General features: G+C 37.0%; 1 protein-coding gene across 2 annotated transcripts in view; it reads right to left on the bottom strand.

Moving 5' to 3' along the window:
• Nucleotides 1-23,586, bottom strand: part of dnah5l (dynein, axonemal, heavy chain 5 like) — a 278,602-nt gene that overhangs the window by 184,200 nt on the left and 70,816 nt on the right. For both annotated transcript variants that reach the window (XM_033992608.3, XM_033992607.3), the window contains exons 43-44: nt 3,427-3,614; nt 283-477 (exon numbers count right to left, since the gene is read on the bottom strand). In XM_033992608.3, coding sequence (XP_033848499.1) covers nt 283-477; nt 3,427-3,614 — 383 coding nt within the window. The remainder of the gene's footprint in view (nt 1-282; nt 478-3,426; nt 3,615-23,586) is intronic.

Here is a 23,586-nt window from a genome sequence, read left to right as displayed (position 1 = left end):
CCCAGATGGCTTTCCATAGAGATCACTATGTGTGAGTACGCATAATCTGGTTTGTTTACTTTTTGCTGTCTAAAACTTTTAAATAGAGGCTCAAGAGCTGTTGTGTTGATTCTGTGTTTTTTTATATATATATATATATATATGCATGTTTAGTTTGTAGTATAAACACAATACATGTCTCCATTTTTTTTAAATAATAAATACAACACAGATCAGCGGTAACCATGGATGTCAGCTATAGGTTGTCCATGAATAAAGCGTGTTTAATGCTTGGAGGGTTACCTGTTTTGAAAGCTGTTCCTCACAGAGCTTGTACAGAGTGTAGAACTTGCGGCTGAGGAGCTGGTTGTCGCGGAACCCAGCACTGGCCAGCTTGACTCTCATGATGATCGCTCTGTCGGGTACCATCATGGCCACTGTGCGGAACTGGATTTTGAGATTCTCTGGGAGCTCCTGACGCCCTGCATATCCTGGATTCTACAGACAAAAAACAAAGCATGGTAATAAAAAAGAAAAAAAACTCTATGGGGTTGGTGGCAAAATATTAGGCATTGTAGAAAACATTAGCTTCCTTTATAGCATGGTCAAATACCACAAATTGTGATATCTTCAATATGGTGTAAATTTTAATTAAAATATATTTTTTACACAATTTAATGTACGTTATTACAAAATATGGATTTAACTGGCTAAATTATTTATTATTTCTCTGTGCCACTATTTGAAACAACAATAAAATAAACCACCTTACATTATTATTATTATTTTTATGTAATATACTCCTATTTATAATTTATATTTAACTATACATTTTTTTAGCTAAAGATACAAATTGTCTGTATTAATAACAAATATATAACTCATATTATTTTCATATTTGCGAAGTAATTTATCTAAACTTTATGAAGGAAAATGGAACATTCTTTTATATGCAATTCATCACAAAAAAAAAATCATGAGAACATTTTATTAAGAGGCGGAAATGACTGGAATTTTAAAAACATCAATCCAGCAAAGTGAAAATATGGACATGTCCAAATAGAAACTCAAATCCTCATAATGACTTCTCAGAGAGGGTAAAGGAACTGTCAATGCTCCAATTGTGTGCTCTTCTTTTGTGAAAGTAGTGGCAGGGGTAAAAGCCTTTACACACTGGAGGCGATGAGACAAGCAAATGTGTCGTATGACAGACCGCACCATGACAAAAAAAATAAAACATGTATTTTTGATACGAGCCGTTCACACTGCCTGTGATGTGACAGGCGACACTAAGCGATGCGATGTCTATTTTTGCAATTTTGTCGCGTGGCAGCTAGGGAACTGACCAATGAGGAACAGCCTTCAATAAATAATGACGGAAGAAAAGATCATTCTTGCAGTATCAAAATACCCAGAGCTGTACAATAATGGACACAAAAATTATAGACACAGCAATGAGGGAGAACATCTGGCAGTCCACAATTAATTTACCTTTACTGAAATAAGTATTCTGAAAAGCTATTATGTATTCTGCATTTGTATTAGCTGTATAACATGACTAGCATACGTGTGATGTTTTCCAGCTGATGATGATACAATCAGAGGTTAGTCGCCTATCACATTGTGCGCCTGTCGCCACTGATGTGAAAGGTAGTGTCACAGCGAAAGTACCATTTAATCGCAGGGCAAATCGCATCGTGTCCGGTGTGTGGAGACCTTTATGGTAATGTATGATTTTCCTATCCCCGGAGGGTTCAACCAGCCTCACTATTACGGAGCAAGATATCCTTCAAATTAGCAGGATGAGTTTCTGTACATTTTCTGCATTTGCATTACAAATGCAAGTCCCCTGCCAATCCTTTCTTTTGAAATTAGACTGCAGACAGTTTATGCACTGAAGGCACTGATGCTGTAGTAGGCAAGGCACCAAGCCATGGTTCACAGACAAAGGCATTTTGATCTATATTTATCTAACATTATTAAAAAATGTAAGCAGTATACATGGCAGTATGACTTACCATGGTATTTTTTGAGTGCGTTATACAAGAGGTGCATGTTGAACAAGAAATGTGACTCAAGGCAGCTCAGTCATGCACACTATACACTATAAAACAACGGTAATAAAATGTCTCTCACATATTTGCATTTTGTGTGTTTTGGGGGTGGATTGTTGTGAGCAATGGAGTGGGGTAAGTGTTTTCTGAGTAAAAACAATACTTTTATTGCATGCATATCAAACAAAATAAATATATTTTGTTTCTGTGTAACAAATCAAAATAGCTTTAAATTCCATTTGTCTTTCTCCAAGAAGTCTATCCATACATACAGACATTTTACCATGCTTATATTTGAATTCACTATTTCCCACACAATTGGAATTCATTGGTCACCCTACTATCTCTGTAAGAACAAGCTCAGCCGACGCCGAGCTGATCGGGAGGTCCTGATTGGCTGGGGGTGTGTGTGCCCGGGGAGGCTGCACGGAGCTCAAAAAGAGTCTGCGTTACAGCTTGAGGCTACTGCACAGTCATACAGACGGAGAAACAGTGCTGTGTTTAGTTTCATGTTGTGTTGCAGACTCACATCAACCCGTGAGCTGAAGCTATGGAGCCAACACTAACCCTGGGAGCATCTACCCCTCCCTGCACACAACCACAACCCAGGAGAGCGTCCGCTCTGCAGGACTAACTGCTCCCCTTGTGCGGCAAACTTTTATTTTTAGCTTTGTTTTGTTTTGTGTTCTTTATTAAATGTGACACTAGGGTTACCTTTGCTGGTACCCTAGTGTCAGCACCTGTGTTTATTAAATCTGTGCGCCTGTGCGGCCTGTCAATACCCAATGCTCTGTGTCTGCCTCATTATTATGCAGTGATGACCCACACAGGTAACAAACCCCCTGTTACACCTATTAAGAGTTTTTATTACAGAAAATGTTTCAAAAGGGAAGAACAAAAACATTATACACAAAGTTATGGCTTTGGCTCAATCATTAGTAATGTAAACAGCCTTTTCATTTGTCTATTAATTCATTTAACAAATGTTTTGTTGAATGTCAATGTGCTCATGAGTGGATGAATTTAAAATAATGTGATGACTTTCACACTACTTTCCACAGTGCAAAATATGTTGGAATAGACTCCATTAAATTGTGCTGGGCAGCCTTCCCACGAAAGCACATGTAAAGTCTGTATTGCTAAAGTGAACCGCATGTCTGGAAAACAAAAAAAGACCATTGTTAAATGAGACTTTAAAAAGGGGGGGGGGGAGGCAGTGATAATTGTTCACATTTTAATAAAGTAAGGAAATGCTTTTAAAGCCATGTTTATTTCTCTTTAAAAGTATTATGTTTAGTGTGCTACTCCGAATTCACTGTATTTGTCAGTATTTAAATGGATGGCTATTATTTTCATCCAGAACTATGGATAAAGAATTGAAACTCTCCCTCACCATTGTCAGGAAAATTCCAAAATCTCTGTCCATGTCGACCACATCTCCGTCTGTGAAGATGAACTGGGTTTTTTTATTCTTCTTGCACTGCAGCACGATGTAGATCTGCTGAGCGGCTACTGACAACACAGGCAGTTCAATGCGGTTAAACTCATCAAAGCATCCCCATGCACCAGCTTGAGCCAGCCCTGTACAAAACAAATTGATATGTGATTTAATTTCTGGAGATGGATTGCAAGGAACAAGGCTGTTCACTGGATTGGAAAAAACATTACAAAAAAGGGACATTGGCAATACAGAGACTTAAAAATGTGACAAATTATGTGGTGAAATTATCACCTGTTTTATTTTTTTTAAAACTACAACCTTAAAAGATTTAGGGGTCTACTAAATTGATGTAAAAATCTGCGCCAGTTTAATACCACCATAAACCTTCAATCATAGCCATCAACGTGGTTGTTCTCATGGCAACGGAACCACTACTACTCAATGATAAAACTAAAGAAAAAAAAACACATGCAACATCTCCCATCCACTACATTTTTTAGAATTGTGAGAGCACTTTGTATGTTTACCTTATAGACATAATGTGCATTGATAGTAAAAACTTTAGCTCAGTCACATATTAGGTTGGAAACAAAGCCTAATATAAATAATTCATGTTTTTAATGGGTATCACAGCCTCTCATTTATTATTATTATTATTTATTTCTTAGCAGACGCCCTTATCCAGGGCGACTTACAATTGTTACAAGATATCACATTATTTTTTTTACATACAATTACATTTTTTTTTTTTTTTACACATCATACACATCATAAGATAAGCTGTTTATTACAATTTTGGAACAGTAACAGTAATTGGGGATACTCATGGTACTCCAAATTGTACTAATAGCTGTTCAGTACAGGGTTAACCTTTTCTCACTACAGTTAATGTTTCTCAATGTCCACTATTTCTCGTCTAAATATGCCTACAGACTAGGTATAGGGAATTTGCACAAATAAAGATGATGCGTCAGTTTTCTGTGTGAATGAAGCATTAGTGCAGCACTGCAGCTTTACTGCAATGGACTATACTTCTATGTCAAAATGTGTATCTGTTACAGGGAGAAATCAAGCAATTTTATGATTGCCAATCATATATATTCCTATTTATATTCAAATGTACCTTTTGCATATTAATTTACACACTACATTGAGAAGAAAATGTTGTACTTTGGAGAGCACTGATAATATTTAATCACAAATCTGTCCATGTAACATAAGCCTAGTGTGCAATGAATGGGTCGGCAGTGCATTACTGACTACATAATTCTGTCCAACATGTATAAATACTTCACATTTACAGTCCTTATGAGGCTCTCAATCAAAGCATACTCCAGATATGTGCAATCAGTGTGCCAATTCTGAGAAACGGACTGTTGTGCTAATTAATAATTCTGTCACAGTCATATAGACATTCTATAAAAGTCTTATTATTTGGCCCAGAGCCATTCCTGGACAACAGTAATGTTTTATGTGGTTATCATTAAGGCTTAAATACCCTTGTTGTGCTCCATATAGTTTTATAGGTAAAAATAAATAAATAAAATAGTCCTTAAGTGGGGAGAAATCAACAACAAAAAAAACAGAAGGGAGACTACATCAAAACAAGGGCAGCAACTCAGGTAAGACAGCCATTAAATGTATTTATCTAAATGCTGGAAGTCTCAGAAACAAAATGTTAGTACTTGAAGCTACTGCACTAACAAGTAACTATGATGTGATACACAGGTGTTACACAAACTTGGTTATTCGAGAGTGATGGAGACAAATATAATATTAGTGGGTATACACTGTATAGGAAAGACAGGCAAGACAAAAGAGACGGAGGGGTAGCGCTATACATCAAAAATAGTCTTGAAGCCCAGGTGTTAAATCTGGAAGAATCTGAAAAAACAACGCAGAATCAATATGGGTCAGAATAATGGACAACAATTCAAAGGGCATAATAATAATGGGCATGCTATATACTGCCAAATTCATGCACCAAGCAAAATAATCTGTTATATAATGACATTAGAAATGTGTGCAGCAAAGGAGAAGCCATATTAATGAAGGATTTAAACTTCCCCCATATAAAATGGGAAAAGCTGGTGGGGAGCACGACAGACGAAATTGAAATGGTGGAAATGACAAATGACTGCTTCCTAACGCAATTTGTCAAGGCACCGACTAGAGGTAAGGCATGCCTTGATTTAGTCTTTTCAAACAACAAAGACAGAATAACTAAAACAGAGGTCAGAGAACCATTGGCAAACTCAGACCACAACATGGTCTCATTTGAAGTGCTTTTTAAAACCCCAAAAGTAATGACTAAAGCTAAGGTTTACATTTTAGCAAGGCAAACTATGAAGGTATGAAACAGAGATTAACAGAAGTAGATTGCAGTAAAATAGAGAAAACATCCACAGAAAAAGGGTGGCTGTTTTTTTTTTTTTAAATGTAGTACTAGAGGCGCTAAACAATTACATCCCAAAAGTAGGGATTCAAGGAAATGCATGCACATGGATTAGGGAGTGGTTAACATGTAGAAAACAGAAAATACTGATTAGAGGAGAAACCTCAAAATGGAGCGAGGTAACCAGTGGTGTACCACAGGGATCAGTATTAGGTCCTCTGCTATTCCTAATCTACATTAATGACTTAGATTCTGGTATAGTAAGCAAACTTGTTAAATTTCCAGACGACACAAAAATAGGGGGAGTGGCAAACACTGTTGCAGCAGCAAAGGTCATTCAAAATGATCTAGACAGCATTCAGAACTAGCAGAGATACTGAAATTGAAGGAATCTATGAAAAAGACCTAGGAGTTTATGTTGACTCAGAAATGTCTTCATCTAGACAATGTGGGGAAGCTATAAAAAGGCAGCCAACAAGATGCTCAGAAATATAGTGAAAAGTGTTGAATTTAAATCAAGGGAAGTAATATTAAAACTTTACAATGTATTAGTAAGACCTCATCTAAAATATTGTTTTCAGTTCTGGTCACCTCTGTACAAAAACGATATTGCTGCTCTAGAAAGAGTGCAAAGAAGAGCGACCAGAATTATCCCGGGCTTAAAAGGCATGTCATATGTAAACAGGCTTAAAGAATTGAATCTATAATGTCGACCCAAGGGACTTTTTCAACCTAAAACCAGGGGTCACAAATGGAGATTAGATAAAGGGGCATTCAGAACAGAAAATAGGAGGCACTTTTTTACACAGAGAATCATGGGAATCTGGAACCAACTCCCCAGTAACATTGTTGAAGCTGACACCCTGGGATCCTTCAAGAAGCTGCTTGATGAGATTCTGGGATCAATAAGCTACTAACAACCAAACGAGCAAGATGGGCCGAATAGCCTCCTCTCGTTTGTAAACTTTCTTATGTTCTTAAGTGATAGTGCCCGTTGATGACGGTTCTACTTAAGCAAGAACCTGAAGTATGGCCTGCCTCGTCACGTCAAATTTAACATAAATGAATAATGTATTTACGTATTTTGTAGAGGATTGACTTGGAACAGTAATTAAACATAGTTTGAACGATAAAATTCAATGTCCTTTACCAGAGATTAGGGACCTTATATTGACGAATCAGGTTAAACTAAATCGATGATCCATTTTCTAATGTGTGGTAGTTGACCTTGACAAGAGTTATGTGTCCGAGACAAAGACAAGAGCGCTAACGAAAGTCAAGGTCAACTACCACATAGTAGCACCTTCATCAAGAGGGAACTATCACAATTAAAATGTATTTTTCATGATGCAATTCAGGAAATAATTAATGGTTAATTTATGTTTAAAATGGTTAATTTATTTTTGTGATGGTTGAGACTTTAAATGGCACTGTGAAGAACAGCCCTGAGGTCCTTTTGAGCACCTCAGACAAAAAAAAAAAGTGAAAATGGTCTTTCAAAGCTGTGTTCAAACTAGGCTGAAAAAAACAAACGGAGACTTCAGATTCCAGACTGAAACTACTGTTCTGAATAAATGCTGGTTCCTACTTCTACCGCGGCTTTACAGCTGTAACCTCGATGTCAGATTACAGTTATGAGATATGGCTGCTGTATTGCCGTATATACTTTTGCAGCATGTCCTAAACATGCTAATGAGTCATCTCCGACATACTGTATGCACTGCCATGTGATGTTAAAATATTTGAAGGGGGTAGCTGTACGGTAAAATGGAATGTGACTGGGAAGAGCAGCCAAACAAAATTCATAAAGATATACAGTCACCTGTATAGCAGCTTGCATTAGAAATAGTAGAAGGAATGTAAAGAACAATGGAGGAAATATTTTGACATTATGAATTGGCTTGCTTCATATATAAGCATAGAGATACCACAACCAATGCCTTTGAAACACAGTAAGGAAAGCTCTGTGTAAATATTTTTTAGACATAGGCTGATGTCATCTCATATACAAAATAACTATAGTACCATCAAAAAACACTATACTTTCCTGTAGTGTACTACAGTATATATAGTGTTCTACGTTTGCGGTTTATTCTGAATTTTACCAAAAAGTCAGGATTTTTTTTTTTTTTAACTGAAAGTCTGTTTTTTACTGATTTATACCTGATGTTTGTCTGTTATTCATATTTTCCCTGTACTATTTTCTAGGAAATACACAATATTTTGATTAAAATGCTGTTTTATTTTAACTGACATTGTAATAAGCAGCCCTACACTGAATCCTAGGATACAGCAGACGTTTAGATGTCAGAGGATCAAACAACGTTCAAAACGTGGTTCTCTGTCACTTCACAAACACATTTATCACCTGATTATGTTGGCCAATCAAAGTCTGATTATTGCGGCAATTGCTGGACCTAGTAACTACTAGCTTGATCAAAAACTAAATTGAAATACTTACACGAAAATATAATGTTTAGTGGATGAGGAATGGGGAAAAAACATAAATCAGTTTATTAATATTCAAAAGAAAATTGATGTTTTAAAGTATATAAAAAGCAAAAATAGCAGAAGTGGGTCAGATGAGGCAGAGGATGCACAGCGCTGCAAATACTGCTGCATTGAGGTACATGTTCGCTGACAATAAAAGAGCATACTGAAAAATAAGCAACACATTAAATTAAAACAATAAAGTGAACTGAGAGACAAACAATCCATTTATGCGGCTTTCACACACGCTTTAATAAAAAGAATGCACAGAATGACTGTGTTAATGAGTTTGTCAGAGCGCTGTGCTTTGCTGGACAGCCAATGTTTATTGCAGAGAGGTATGTATTGGTGACTTCGTCTATCAGCTAAAACACTGCCTAACGCCGACAATCTTAATCGTAAATATCTGACAGAAAATGGTGCTGTTTTAGTTGGTAAACATATATGGAATGCATTGATGGAAATGTCCAGAGTGATTTTTTGACGAGTCTCCTGATGGCTTGCACCACCCAGTTCTGTCAATTATCTTTTCTTTTTATGATTTCAAGGTGAATAAACCTGGCATGTTTTGTGCTGATGTCATGTTCATAGCTTTTGTAAATACTTTTTCCGTCAGCACAGTGATTGCCCAAACGTTCGCCAAGTAGCAGCTAACTTGAGAAACCATAACTGCTACGCATCATATTCCACGTGTAAAGTGTGTATACTGAGATACGGTATATATTGCTTACGTTTGTAAAGCCTATAAAGGTCTCCAGCCATCTCCATTTTCTATCAGAATGCCATACAGTCAGTATGTGAAGTTTGAGTAGAGCCCCGTGTTTTTCGCAAATACGAAATAAAACGAAATGCAACACATAAAACGAAATAAAAAGAAATGCAAATATAAAACAAAATAAAATAAAAAATCATAATAAAGCAAACATAGAATGACATATTTAAATTAGGTTTATACAAAAAATAAATAAATACTTGCAATCATAGTTGTCAAGGCTTAGCCATTACCATAGACACGGTCTAAAGGGAAACGGAAGCTCTGACTAGCACATGGGAATTATAATTGTAATGGAAGAGATGTTTGTTTCTAAAATTAAAGAATTTTGAGCATGAGGGAATGTGTGGAGCTGACGGTGACAAAATAATGATTTTGCAACTGTCGACTAGAGTGGAAAGATACAGTTGTTAAGTATCATTAGCTGTTTATTCCTTTTGGGGAAAATATGGCTTGTTTGCTTATATTTTGTATTAGTATGATAATTATTTGCTTTATTTCAACTGGTGCAAACTTTGCACTGGAGCAAATGCTGTTTTTGTTTTGAATGAATTTGAATGAATGAATCTGCTTTGCTTACTTATTTTTCACTTATTTTCTTATTCTTTTTACAATATTTTTTGTAATTACTGCTTTTTGTAAGTCTGTGTGAAGCGCCTTGAACCTCTTGGTATGAAAAGCGCTCAACAAATAAAGTTTATTATTATTATTATTATTATTAATAATAATAATAATAATAATAATAATAATAGGATTGAAATACAATTCCTATTTTTTTTTCAATGGGTAGATTGCTGTATGTGCAATTATTATGACAGCCCCACAATAGTAGGGCAGTGTAAATATTTGTATTTTATCTTATTGTATTTTTATAGAGGGCATGGGAGGTACAAAGCATGCGACATGGTTTATTTAGATTTCCAGAAAGCTTTTGACAAAGTCCTGCATAAAAGATTAATTCTCAAACCGAATGAAGTAGGGATTCAAGGAAATGCATGCACATGGATTAGGGATTGGTTAACATTTAGAAAACAGAAAGTACTGATTAGAGGAGAAATCTCGAAATGGAGCGAGGTGACCAGTGGTGTACCACAGGGATCAGTATTAGGTCCTCTGCTATTCCTATCTATATTAATGATTTAGATTCTGGTATAGTAAGCAAACTTGTTAAATTTGCAGACGACGCAAAAATAGGAGGAGTGGCAAACACTGTTGCAGCAGCAAAGGTCATTCAAAATGATCTAGACAGCATTCAGAACTGGGCAGACACATGGCAAATGACATTTAATAGAGAAAAGTGTAAAGGATTGCACGCAGGCAATAAAAATGTGCATTATGCAGACAGGCTAAAAGAATTGAATCTATTCAGTCTTGAACAAAGAAGACTACGTGGTGATGATTCAAGCACTCAAAATCCTAAAAGGTATAGACAATGTCGACCCAGGGGACTTTTTTGACCTGAAAAAAGAAACAAGGACCAGGGGTCACAAATGGAGATTAGATAAAGGGGCATTCAAAACAGAAAATAGGAGGCACTTTTTTACACAGAGAATTGTGAGGGTATGGAACCAACTCCCCAGTAATGTTGTTGAAGCTGACACCCTGGGATCCTTCAAGAAGCTGCTTGATGAGATTCTGGGATCAATAAGCTACTAACAACCAAATGAGCAAAATGGGCTGAATGGCCTCCTCTCGTTTGTAAACTTTCTTATGTTCTTATGTTCTTATTTACTGTAAACAGGCAGTTAATTAAAAAGAGTGGAGGACTGTACGTTACCATTACTGCCACTAATGAGAAATTATGGTAACTGAATTATTTTTATGTGCAAAAATTTGTGAAAAATGAAACCAAATAAAACGAAAATTATAAAACAAATTATTTCACGGGGCTCTAAGTATGAGCATGAAATATAGCATGGTTAGTTGCGCTGACCTACATTTTGCTTTACAGACAGGTTACCCGATGTATTCACATTCATGTGCAAATAATATAAGCATTTATTGTTACATACAGCTACTAGCCAGCATACTGCAGAAGGGCCCTTAGTATTCATTGCTATCTTCAACTACACCAGTGAACATTGGAAACTGAGTACAGGTACTTAAAAGAATAACTGCTATGAACATTTTTACAAAAAGAAAAACAAAAGTTCAGAAACTGTTTACAATCAAAAACAGAACTTCATTGAACATTTCTAATCTGTGGTGCAGTAAAATGACCTCAAGGCTGTCCTTCACAGTGCCATTTAAAGTCTCAGCCATCACAAAAATCTTGTTTATTAATTAACCATCTTAAAATATAAATGAACCAATATAAATTAACCATCTTGTTTCTTAATTAACCATCTTAAATATAAAATAACCATCTTAGATATAAATGAACCAATTTAATATCAATTAACCATTAATTATTTCCTGAATGGCATCTCATAATTTTTCTCATTATTTTCTTTAAAACTATACTTTAAACCCTACATTTACTTGGAACTTATAATGATTTGTAGTTGTGGAAAGTGTTCATAAAGGATCATATATATTGAGAGACAAAAAAACAAATAACTTCATTAAACAAATAACTTTTTACTTGTGATAGTTGCTTGCAGTTTATCTGGACAGTGTCAGATATCTGAATGGCGCAATATTACTTAACTGTCTGTGTCTCACTTTGTAGTTGTTGGAAGATGCTGAGCTCTAATGGAGCTGAAAGGCTGTGGACTGGCTGACGTGGCAGTGGCAGGTATAGGACTGGTTGCTTTTGCAAAGTATTGATTGGCTGGTTTTGATGGATAACAAAATAATTGTGTCTTTGTTTAGTACAACGTTTCTCAAATGCGGCCACCAGCTGGATTTTGTGCAGCCACAGCAGCTCCCAGTAGCCCCCCAGCAACCAGCAACTCTCTTAATCAACCTTTACCTTAAATCGGTGCTGCTATCTAGCTTTCATTCAGAGGAGTTCACATACAGTGAGATCAACGTTTTATTTTGGTGAGATCCTATTTTCTGTTATGAGGAGAGTACCACGCCCCCTTTTCCACCTTTATTTTTATTTAAGTTAATTCTGATTTGTTTTCAATTGTGTGTACAGCTAAAAGAAAAAGGCATAAGTAAACCTCAGTAATACTATTATTTTATGAAAATGTGTCTTTTGCTATTTTGTTTATTGTGAAGTAACAACAATGCCAGATGTGATGTCTACTATTATACTGTTTGTGCCTGAAATACACACAATAAAAATTTATAATTGTAGTTACAGACAAAGTAAGGCCTTCACAAGGCCTTCACAACCTGTTATTCTGGAATATTACAGTAAAGGCTGCTACCCACCAGATGCGATGCGTCAAAATTAACAGAACCTATACTTTTGAGAAGTATCTTTCACACCACGAGACAGGCGACGAGACAGGCGATGCAGGAGCGGCACTAGGGCGGCACTGGAGCGGCACGAAATAAACAGGATTGAATCCTATTTTTTGCAGTTTGATGCGCATCAGCTAGGGCATTGAGCAATCAGAGAACAGCTGCAATGCATGTGGTCAAACAAAGTCAGGGCCGGGTTTACAATGGCGCTGGGCCCACATTCGGAAGGGGCCCATAACAAGCTAAATATGTTTAAGTGTACACATCGGTGGCCCCTTTAAGATCCTCAGAGGACCTCTGTGATGGACAGGTGGCAGTTGCGCTGATTGGGCGAGAGGCAAAGGCTACTGAGAGGTCTCTGCCAACCGGATTCTCAGAAGCGAGAGTGGGCGGGGCAGTATATAAGGGCTACAGGCTTGCTATGAGGGGGAGAAAGAGACGACCGCCATTATAACCACTAAACAAGCGTTTTATCCACTGTTGTGATCCCCCTGGAGCCTTCAGAGGGAAGTGAGAGAGAGAGGACGGAAAACCAGTCTGGATAAAGGAAGCGACTGAAATTGATAACACTCTAGACCAAGGGTCTCCAACCCTGGTCCTGGTGAGCTACTGTGGCTGCTGGTTTTCGTTTCAACCAATCTCTCAGATACTTAATTGAACCAATTATTAGTCAAGATTAACAGGTGTTCCAGATCTTTAGCCACTGATGACGTAAAGACACCTATAAAACCTGCAGGATAGGGGCTCTCCAGGACCAGGGTTGGAGACCCCTGCTCTAGAGTGTAATAAGCGTACGTTCAAAACACTCTGCTGCGCTTTGAATTCATGTTGTGGTCCAGTGGCTAAAGAAAAGGGCTTGTAACCAGGAGGTCCCCGGTTCAAATCCCACCTCAGCCACTGACTCATTGTGTGACCCTGAGCAAGTCACTTAACCTCCTTGTGCTCCGTCTTTCGGGTAAGACGTAGTTGTAAGTGACTCTGCAGCTGATGCATAGTTCACACACCCTAGTCTGTAAGTCGCCTTGGATAAAGGCGTCTGCTAAATAAACAAATAATGATAAAAATAATAATGTTCAAAACACTCCCTTTCAAGACCAGAACACTATAGCTACGTACACCGAAAACACTCCCCTCGAACACAATCATATCAATAAACAAACAGTTTAATACTAATACGTACATATACCATATTTTCTAATAACTGCTTAAATAAATAAAAACAGCTACATATAATACATTTAGCCTATTTGTTTTAATTCATCAATGTAGTTTGTTGTTAGCAGTCTATATATTTTCTTCTAAACATGCCTAAATTTATCAAACGGGAAATACCCAGATGCACTTAAAGGGGACATTGGAAGAAAGGCACATTTTTCGGAGACAATGCCAGCATTTTTTCATTACAGATGGCCAACTAATGTATAAACACAAGGTATACAAAAAAACAACAAAGGTGAGCCACAAAATGCACATTCTATCAGTATGTACATCAGTATGTTACTATTTGTTATAATATTAAACTTTTTTTTTTTTTTTAAGTTTTATTAAAATATTAAATTTATGTTGTATAGAGAAAACATTTGTAATCCTTCGAGAATGATTGTTGTTTTTGGAACAAAAGAACTCAAACCAATATGCTTGAAACAAGGTCATCTGTTAGCCATAGATTCCTATTTACTGTATTGGTGTGTGTGTGTGAGTGTTTCTGGATATAGTAGTTTTTTTCTTATATAGTTAATTTTGGTAATTTTTATTTTTTGTTTGCTTTGTATTTCAACTCTGTATTTTGATATACAGTACGCTTGTACAGTTACAGTTTCTATTATTACACTGTTATGTTGATTAATTCAGTTCGCTTTAGCTGAAAAACGTTTGGGAAAAATACAAATGTAATAACACAACTGTAAAAAGCAACGTAAATGCTTTGAACTTAATGTACTGTAGAGTGTTTTGAAAGTATGTAGCGTGTTGTTTTGAAAGTAGAAGGAGAGTCTTATGAACATGACCTGAGTGTTTTGAAAGTGAGTGTTTTGAGCGTACTATACCGGTGTAGGGTATATTGCCTGTGCACACACTGTTGCAGGTGAACTAGTGACTAAGAAAATGATGAAAAAACGTGATATGTCAAAAATATGTGTTGATCTCCTGTCTTTTACAATGGTTCCACAAATGGGGGCTGTGGAAGGGTGGTGGGCAATTCACTGACACAAGGAGACAGTACTTTATTTGTAACGCCGCTCAGGCGCACTGATTTATTTGGTACAGTAGATGGCGCTGTTGTCCGTGGACTGGATACTGACAACAGTAACCAGAACCACGGTGTTTACCAATACAGGTACAGGCACAACAAGTGCTCGTAAATAATAATGAAAACCAAAGGCGAAAGAAAAAGGGAAAATAATACACATTAATTTCACTACAAACAAAAGTGCTGCTTACGCAGTGCCCCCACTGCCGCTAAGCCGGTCAGAATGAGCCTCCGTCCTACGCTCAGTTACCCTATACACTGGGATGGCCGGAGTACCCCGTACAACTAAGCACGCCCCCTCGGGTACATGATGATTTCTGTTATTTATTTCCTCTTTAAATTATTTTAAGGCCGGCTGTTTTCCCCAGCCAGGTTTGCCTCGTTTTGTTTTAAAACTGACTGACTTTTGTCAGTGTCACTGTGTGTTCCCAAACACGGCCACCTGAGTGCACAACCAAGCCAGATCTTATGGGCCGAGCAGTCTCCCAAGGCCCGCCCCTCAGCCTCTCAGAGAGAAGGAAAGCACACACACCCTCTTCCCCACCTCTCCGTGTCATCGCCATGACCGACAGGCGGATCCCACGAGACTGCTGCCCTCCACCTGCAGTAATACGGATGTGCCAAATAGTCAGTCCAGATCTCCCCTGTTACAGGGGCCCACAAATCTGTTTGGCGCCAGGCCCACAAAAGGTTAATCCGGCCCTGAGCAGGGTGAAGCAGTATCCATAATGACGGAGGAAACAATAATACTTGTCGTTGATAAAATACCCAGAGCTTTATGACAAAGGGCATCACAATTATAAAGATACAGATTTGAAAGATAATATCGGAGTCCATTTCGAAGGAATTGGATAGGCCTGGTGTGTATGACTTATTGCAATATATGTTGAAATACCGTCAGAGAAGACACTCATAATTTCCACATCATGTTGACGAATATGTACCAGTCTTGATCATAGTTTTGTCAATAGCAATTTTGAATAGTTGTAAAGATCTGGCAGCTTTCAAACCTGTCGCATTGCCTCTGTGTCGCTTCAGGTGTGTATGGTCATGTCACTGTGAAAGTGTCTCGTCGCCAATTTAAAAAAACGCATCGCCTCTGGTGTGTGGTAACCTTAAGAGTTAGATTTATTAGCAGACAACTGCGCAACATGTGATTGGAACAGGAAATTGAAAGTAGTTTTTGGATTTATGTAACTTCAATACGTTCGTAATGTACTTTAGCTTAGGTATTGTATTAATTTATATACATATACGATTGATTAACCTATTACGTTTGATCTGTTGTCAGAGCAACAATAAAAAAAAAAGAAAATCTGACAACGCACCTGATTTTTGTCTCCAGTTTATTATTAGAAGGTCCTGGGAATTAAGATCCAGTAGAGTTGAGAGGGTTTGCTGTTTTATTTTTTAAATGAGAAACACCTTGGCTTTATTATAGAAATACATGAAAAAATTTAGCAGGGCATGTGTCTATATTTTCTTTATTTTTCATATGATATACTTAGTAAGTGTTGGTGTCCGCACTGAGGCCACCAAAAAATGTGTTTGAGATCCACTGGGTTTAGTGTTTTCTATCCAATAGATGTGAATTGAGCTTTCATTAAGGCAAACTGAAAAAGTCAGTACTTACGCAGATGGAATTTAAAATGTGATTCACAGTTGATGCTGTGACTTAGCAGCGTCTGCTAGGAGCCTGCTAGAGAGGGAAGCTGATTGGCTAATGGTATGAATCGTTTTCTAATGTAGGTTGTTACCTCTTGTTGAAAATATACTGTAAGCTCTTCAGCACTTGCTTTAAAATGTTACAATTTTGTTTTGATTCCTAAGCTACAGAGGTGCTTTCAGATGGCAGCCTACAACAGGTATTATCAGGAGCATGCATGCTAAACTGTCAAAGTCAATTGTCATGGTCTGCTTGCTGGTTATTGGATGCCATTTCAGCATATCCAAGATATGGCTGCATGTCATTAACTAAGATTTAGTCACAGGCATCCTTTTCAAAAGTATACAGTTTTAAACTCTACTAATGGACCACATTGATTCTGGTGAATTGTCTGTTGTTGCAAAATTGCTCCAAGGCACCTTATAACACACAAGTGTAGGAATTAAACCTCTGTGAGAGGTAGCCTGTGCCATGTAGATAACTGCAAAAATGGCTTAAAGAAACTTTTAGTTAAAATAATAATAATAATAATAATAATAATAATAATAATAATAATAATAATAATAATAATAATAATAATAATAGAACACGACACATAGAAGAGACACTCTTTTTGAGTGACAAAGGGAATTCCAGCAAGGATCTGGCAAATAATCTGTTACATAGTACTGATAACCCCATACTAGTATTTTACAGACCAGAAGAGCTGCTGTCAGAAAACAGATTTAATGCAACAAGGTTAAAGTATGTTCCTTATACACAATTGCTGTCTGTTGCCAAATACTGTAATTGAAAATCAAAATAAACAGTGTCCACTGTACTGCAGGAGTTTGTTGAAAGTTGTCAGAAAGTGGAAAACACTAAGCTGACACTTCACATTGAACCATGGGGCAGCAGTGTGGAGTAGTGGTTAGGGCTCTGGACTCTTGACCAGAGGGTCGTGGGTTCAGTCTCAGGTGGGGGTCACTGCTGCTGTACCCTTGAGCAAGTAAAAACCCAACTGTATAAATGGGTAATTGTATGTAAAAATAATGTAATTGTATGTAAAAATAATGTGATATCTTCTAACAATTGTAAGTCGCCCTGGATAAGGGCGTCTGCTAAGAAATAAATAATAATAAATAATGTTGCTGATGCTGGTTTTGTTCTTACATAACTTCAAAACACTATTAGAATTCTGACGTAAAACAAGAAGAAACTAAGTCAAGTAGACAAAAGTTTCAGCTGGTGCCTTCTTCTGACTTCATTAGTACACTGAAGAAGTCATTAGCCAAAGTGTTTCTCTACTTGACTTAGTTCTTACAGTCAACAATTGTTCAACATGAAGGGTGAAATGTTATTGGTGGATAGACAAACAGATAGGATCCTCTACATATGCCCATATCAGGCCCGTAGCCAGCCATGAAAAATGACTGAGGCACTTGCCTGTGCACCCCACCAAAGATTTTCTAACTGAAGAAAAATGATATGAGGATATTATTATATGTTGTTTATTTAAATACAAAAGTTTAGTTAACAGATTTTTTTCTGAATAAGATACTATTATAGAATTTGAGTAAGTGAGGTTCTAAATTTGCAGGACCTGTGTGGTTTTGTACAGTGCAAATAAGTAGCTTTTTCTTTGCAACATTCAAATTCAATATAAAAGAAAATTAGAAATATTACTTAGTTTAAATCCTAATCTATCAAACAAATCATTTTAACAGTGATGTCATTACCCAAATACCGAGAAGACAAGAGCTTGCATACATAAAGTTGTGGGTGATGTTAATTATAAAATAACATTCAGCAATTAAATTAGCTTAAGCGGGTTGACAAGACAGAGAGAGTTTAGCTGGGTAAGCACATCATAACCAATGAGGGTTGCAGCTCGAGCTTTTTGGCTGACCAGTCGATTTGATAGGCTGTTTGGCTGTGTTCTGATTTATACTCATGAATACGCATTTGACTTCTACTAATGTGACTGGCCGGCTGCGAGGCTCCTTGCAAACCACAGCCCTATGAACTCGACACAACCCTCAACTCAACTACCAGTGTCAATCACGCTCTGTCTCAAATAAACCCTCAAGTATCCCAGTTACTTATAATGCAAAAGGGATGAAATGTATTTTTCTTTGCGGCAAAGTAACATGTAAAATGGCCTACATAATTATTAGTATGATTTTAACTGAGGCACGTGCCTCGGGTGACTCATAGCTGGCTACGGCCTTGCATATTCATATTCTTTTCAATAACTTGTGATACAGAAGAGTGTCAAGATAGATAGCAACTTGATAACCCCAAGAAAGCTGCTAACCTTAAGAATATCTGAAACAAAACCAAGCATGTGGATCATTGCAAGGCTCTGCTTAGAAACTGACAGTTGCTCAGGAAATCTGGATAAGCAAAAGCACCTATAAGTCTTGTAAAGTAATGAGAGATTTTATGGGATGTATATAATAATATTCCACATAACATTATTATTGGACAGCATGGAAAACAGCCTACAATACATTTATTTAAAGGAGAACCTGTCTCTTTGTACCCTTATAAACAGTTTTGTGGTACCCTTTGTACTTTTGTAGTTTACCATGTTTTTCCCTTGTTTATACTGTTCATCTACTATACTTTACCATGGTTAAATAAGTGTTCTTTACAACAATTTACCATGCTTGCCAAAGCTCTACATTGCTTTCATTACTCCTTTACAATGCTATACTACATTTTGCTATAGTTTTGGGATTAAACCTATACAGTTTCAGTACTGTAAATACTAATGTCACAATTCCATGTTTAAGAATAGTTTGCACATATTTAGTAAGGTTTTATTAACTCTACAGGTATTTCTTGTAAAATGCTGATAAAACAAAATGTCATTCAAAAAGACAAAAATCAGCTCAGCTTGTCCAAAGGATTGAAATAACAACATTTTCATTTCTGTCAGTTACTATTCTTCTACTGACATCCAGAAGTGGTTTTGTGGAACTGGCCCCAGATGGTTAAACTATGGTAAATTGCACTAAACAGTGACCCGGGTATCAAACTGAACAGCAGAGGAGCAGCTGAGGACATATCAAACCAAAGAGTAATAATTAATATGATGACGTTTATATTACAGAGCCCTTCGTAGCAAGCTTTTCTGCATTTAAATTCAGTCGCTTATTATGTGTTGCCACCTACGGGATGCAAGAAGAATGATCCGTAGTACATAAAACAACAACAACAACAACACTATAAACATAATGGAGGCTGTGTGGTCCAGTGGTTAAAAGAAAAGGGGCTTGTAACCAGGAGGTCCCCGGTTCAAATCCCACCTCAGCCACTCACTCATTGTGTGACCCTGAGCAAGTCACTTAACCTCCTTGTGCTCTGTCTTTTGGGTGAGACTTAATTGTAAGTGACTCTGATGCATAGTTCACACACCCTAGTCTCTGTAAGTCGCCTTGGCTAAAGTCGTCTGCTAAATAAACAAATAATAATAATAATAATAACTACAGTTGCGAGCAACTTTACGGCTTCCAAGCAGTCATCGTAAATGTTATGTGCATTGGAGACATTTTTTTCATGGCTGTGCTATTTACCGTTCATAATAACAGCATTTTTGCAAATTGGGCAAAATTTTCATTAAATCTAAGATGGCTGCCACACCATGTGACCAATGGCTGCCATATTGACCATGGCACAACATCCCATAGTCCTCTACATCATAACGGTATTTTATAGAGCAAGCGATTGTGAAGCGTTTTGTCTAAGTGTTTGTTTAGCAAAAATACATATTTAAATGTAAACGAGGGCTCCAAAGTCGCGCCCCCCTTTCTCACAAGCCTCTTTTAAATGGATTACAGACACAGTTTCGTTTCAACAGATTCAGGTTTTGTGACTGCATTTGACCACAGTTCAGTTGTAAAAATTATTATATGACGATTTTTGAGCAAACTGCATTCGTGTGAATTGTAAAGCTAATGTATTAAACATGTAATTGTTTCAGTTGTGTTTTGCTTTAAGATGTTTTATTTTCAAGTACCGTATTGATCCAATATGGCGGCTTTTAAGGTTTTTAAGTTTCGTTTTTGGCTCAATTTCCATGGTAAGCTGTCCCCAGTGGTGGGAATGTGTCATTTCAGGGTAAAAAGTGGGCAAATTGGCATCAGTGCCCATATTGATTTGCTCATGGCGGTCATGTTTGTTGATGTAGGAACTTTTGGTAAGTAACTTTTTTAGAGGACAGTACAAAGATAACGTATACTCATGATTCAAGTCAATAAGCCAAAAGGCTCATTAGGAATTGTTGTTTAAGTGTTTTACGCAAAATCCAACATAGCTGCTACACCATGTGACCGATCAATTTTTCCTTTAGTAGAATCAATCGTGGACATGAGCGCACTATGTACAAATTTTTTCACTGCTGTAATGTTTACCTTTGATGAGAACAAGACATTTGAAAATTGCACAAAAAATATCATTACATCTAAGATGGCTGCCACACCATGTGACCTAAGGCCGCCATATTGACCATGGCACAACATCCCATAGTCCTCTACATCTGTGTGAAATTTCGTGCATTTTGGTGCAGCATAGGCGGTTTTATAGCCAGTTGCGTGTGTTGATGATGTCATGCAGCGTGGACGCCACGATTTTCACAGTAGCAACTTCCTCTGAACAAGCGGAATAGAGGACCATACTGAGATGTTTTATTCCAATTTTTGTTTCAATCGGATAAGCGGTTTCAGAGAAGAAGATGTGTGAATTTTGAGAATTCGACATTTTTATGACATTAATCGATGTGGTTGCCAAACCACATAACCAATCACCTTCATATTAACAACAGTTAATCAAGGACTATCCCTCAACATGTATAGCAATTTTCAGAACTCTAGAGTAAGCGGTTTCCGAAGCATAGGCGTTTAAAAAATGTTTGCAAAATCCAATATGGCTGCCAAACCATGTGACTTGCGCAAGATTGGACGCCTAACCTGTTATCAGCACATAGCCACCTACCTACACACCCGATTTTTTGTTTCTACGATGAGGTTTCGGCAGAAAGAAAAATAATAATAATAATAATAATCCTTACAGAAACAATAGGCTTCCTAGCCTATGGCTTGGAAGCCTAATAATAATCCTTACAGAAACAATAGGCTTCCTAGCCTATGGCTTGGAAGCCTAATAATAATCCTTACAGAAACAATAGGCTTCCTAGCCTATGGCTTGGAAGCCTAATAATCCTTACAGAAACAATAGGCTTCCTAGCCTATGGCTTGGAAGCCTAATAATAATAATCCTTACAGAAACAATAGGCTTCCTAGCCTATGGCTTGGAAGCCTAATAACATGATTGTTGGACATGGCTGTTGGATGATGCTGTCACAAAACAATGCACTTGCTGGACTCCACCTGTAGTACTATTTTAAAAGGCAGTGAAACCTAAATATTTTATTCAATGGGCTACAGAAGTATAATTGAAGTTATTTGGCTTGTTGGTCCAATCCACTATTCCTGTGAATACATATCCACTTGAGAAATCTAAGTATGGATATAGCAATAAAAGAGAACTTCAGTTTCTTTGCTCCCGAGACACAAGAAATGAAGCATAAACTGATGATATTTATTATCACATTGGACAGGGAACTACAGCTTGATGAAATTGTCTACACATAGATATATATGTTATAGATTTATCAAAAATAAGACTGGACGAGCAGTAGAGGACATATCAAACCAAAGAGTAATAATTAATATGATGATGTTTATATTACAGAGCCCTTCGTAGCAAGCTTTTCTGCATTTAAATTCAGTCTCTTATTATGTGTTGCCACCTACGGGATGCAAGAACAACAACAACACTATAAACATAATTTTTGCAAGTTGTTTCTGGCTAGTGTTATACAGGTCCTTTTTTTAAATTCCTTTAGGAAAATTAGCTTTTGCTTAAAAATAGGGTCCATTATCTGGGACAGGGATACAGTATATACCCCCAATAATGTTTTAGAAGGGGGGCCTGCTAGAGTTCTAGCTGTTACTTCTTAGTGTTTTCTCATATAGTGTACTGTACAACCATACTGTTTTAAATTAGATTAGAAAGCCCTAGATTAATTCCTAGCCTGTCTTCACTCTCCTATAAAACCACCTAAAATGAGAACTCTGGGGCAGACTGTACATGGTCTACACTTAGATGGTAAACCTACAAAGAATTCCAGCTGCTGTAGGAAATGGTGCTTGTCATTTAATGAGGGGCCCTGTTCTGCATTTATCATGTCTAAATGTCTTCTAGTCTGAGAGCCATTTCCCAAAAGGGCCTTAGTCTTCAGTCTAGTTCTCCATATGGTATTCATTTATACAACATACATTTTCTATTAGAGGAATCTCTGAGAAACATGAAAATCAATTTTGGGGATGTCGACCTTTTAGATGGTGTCAAAACCTGATTTGTTGATATGTGTGGTCACCAGAGGTCAAATGTTCATCTTTTGAAACATTTCAGTGAAATGTAGCACCTAGTTGCCCTACGATATCTTTATCTTTGTTGTCTTCAAACAACTAACCAAATGAATAAATGGATTATCCATAAACAGAAGCTGTTTAATGGGGAAAATAAAGTTCATATGCCGCATGGTTTAGGTGATAGAAAAATTCAAATGTTGTTGTCATTTTCCTGTCGCATTTTGTAATTCAATTACCGGTATAATACAAGGCAAACTGATCTGTAAAAGAAGCCCCTGAAACTGCTGGTAAAGGTAATGCTGTTTTAACTAAACACCAGTATACAATATAAAATGATATTACCTAAGCACCGAGCTATGCCTTCCACAATATCAATATATATATGTGAAAGTGGCAGATATTACATGAGGTTTTATTGAACAGAAGCCAGAAGCAATTTGCAGAGATGAGTAATGAAATTGAATGAATGGTTTTGGATGATAATGTTTTTTGGTATTATTATTTTTATTTGCGAAGGATGCATTCCATGTACCTCTGATATGATGGTGAGAATACATAAATATTTTGTTTGGTCATGCTTTATTTTAAGGGCCGCCTATTAACTATTAACAACCAGCTAATAAACATGTTAATATATGTTACTTCTTTTTCTGTTAATTGTTAGTTAATATATAAAAGGCCAGCTAAAACGGTAAACATCAGAGCCCTATCGATTACTGTAAAAACTGTTGTATAAGTCGATTTTCTAGGCATTTTTGCGGGGCC

The sequence above is a fragment of the Acipenser ruthenus genome, chromosome 3 (assembly GCF_902713425.1).
Source record: "Acipenser ruthenus chromosome 3, fAciRut3.2 maternal haplotype, whole genome shotgun sequence".
Classification (NCBI taxonomy): domain Eukaryota; kingdom Metazoa; phylum Chordata; class Actinopteri; order Acipenseriformes; family Acipenseridae; genus Acipenser; species Acipenser ruthenus.
Note: the sequence above shows the minus strand (reverse complement) of the source record. Positions and strands in the feature narration are given on the sequence as shown.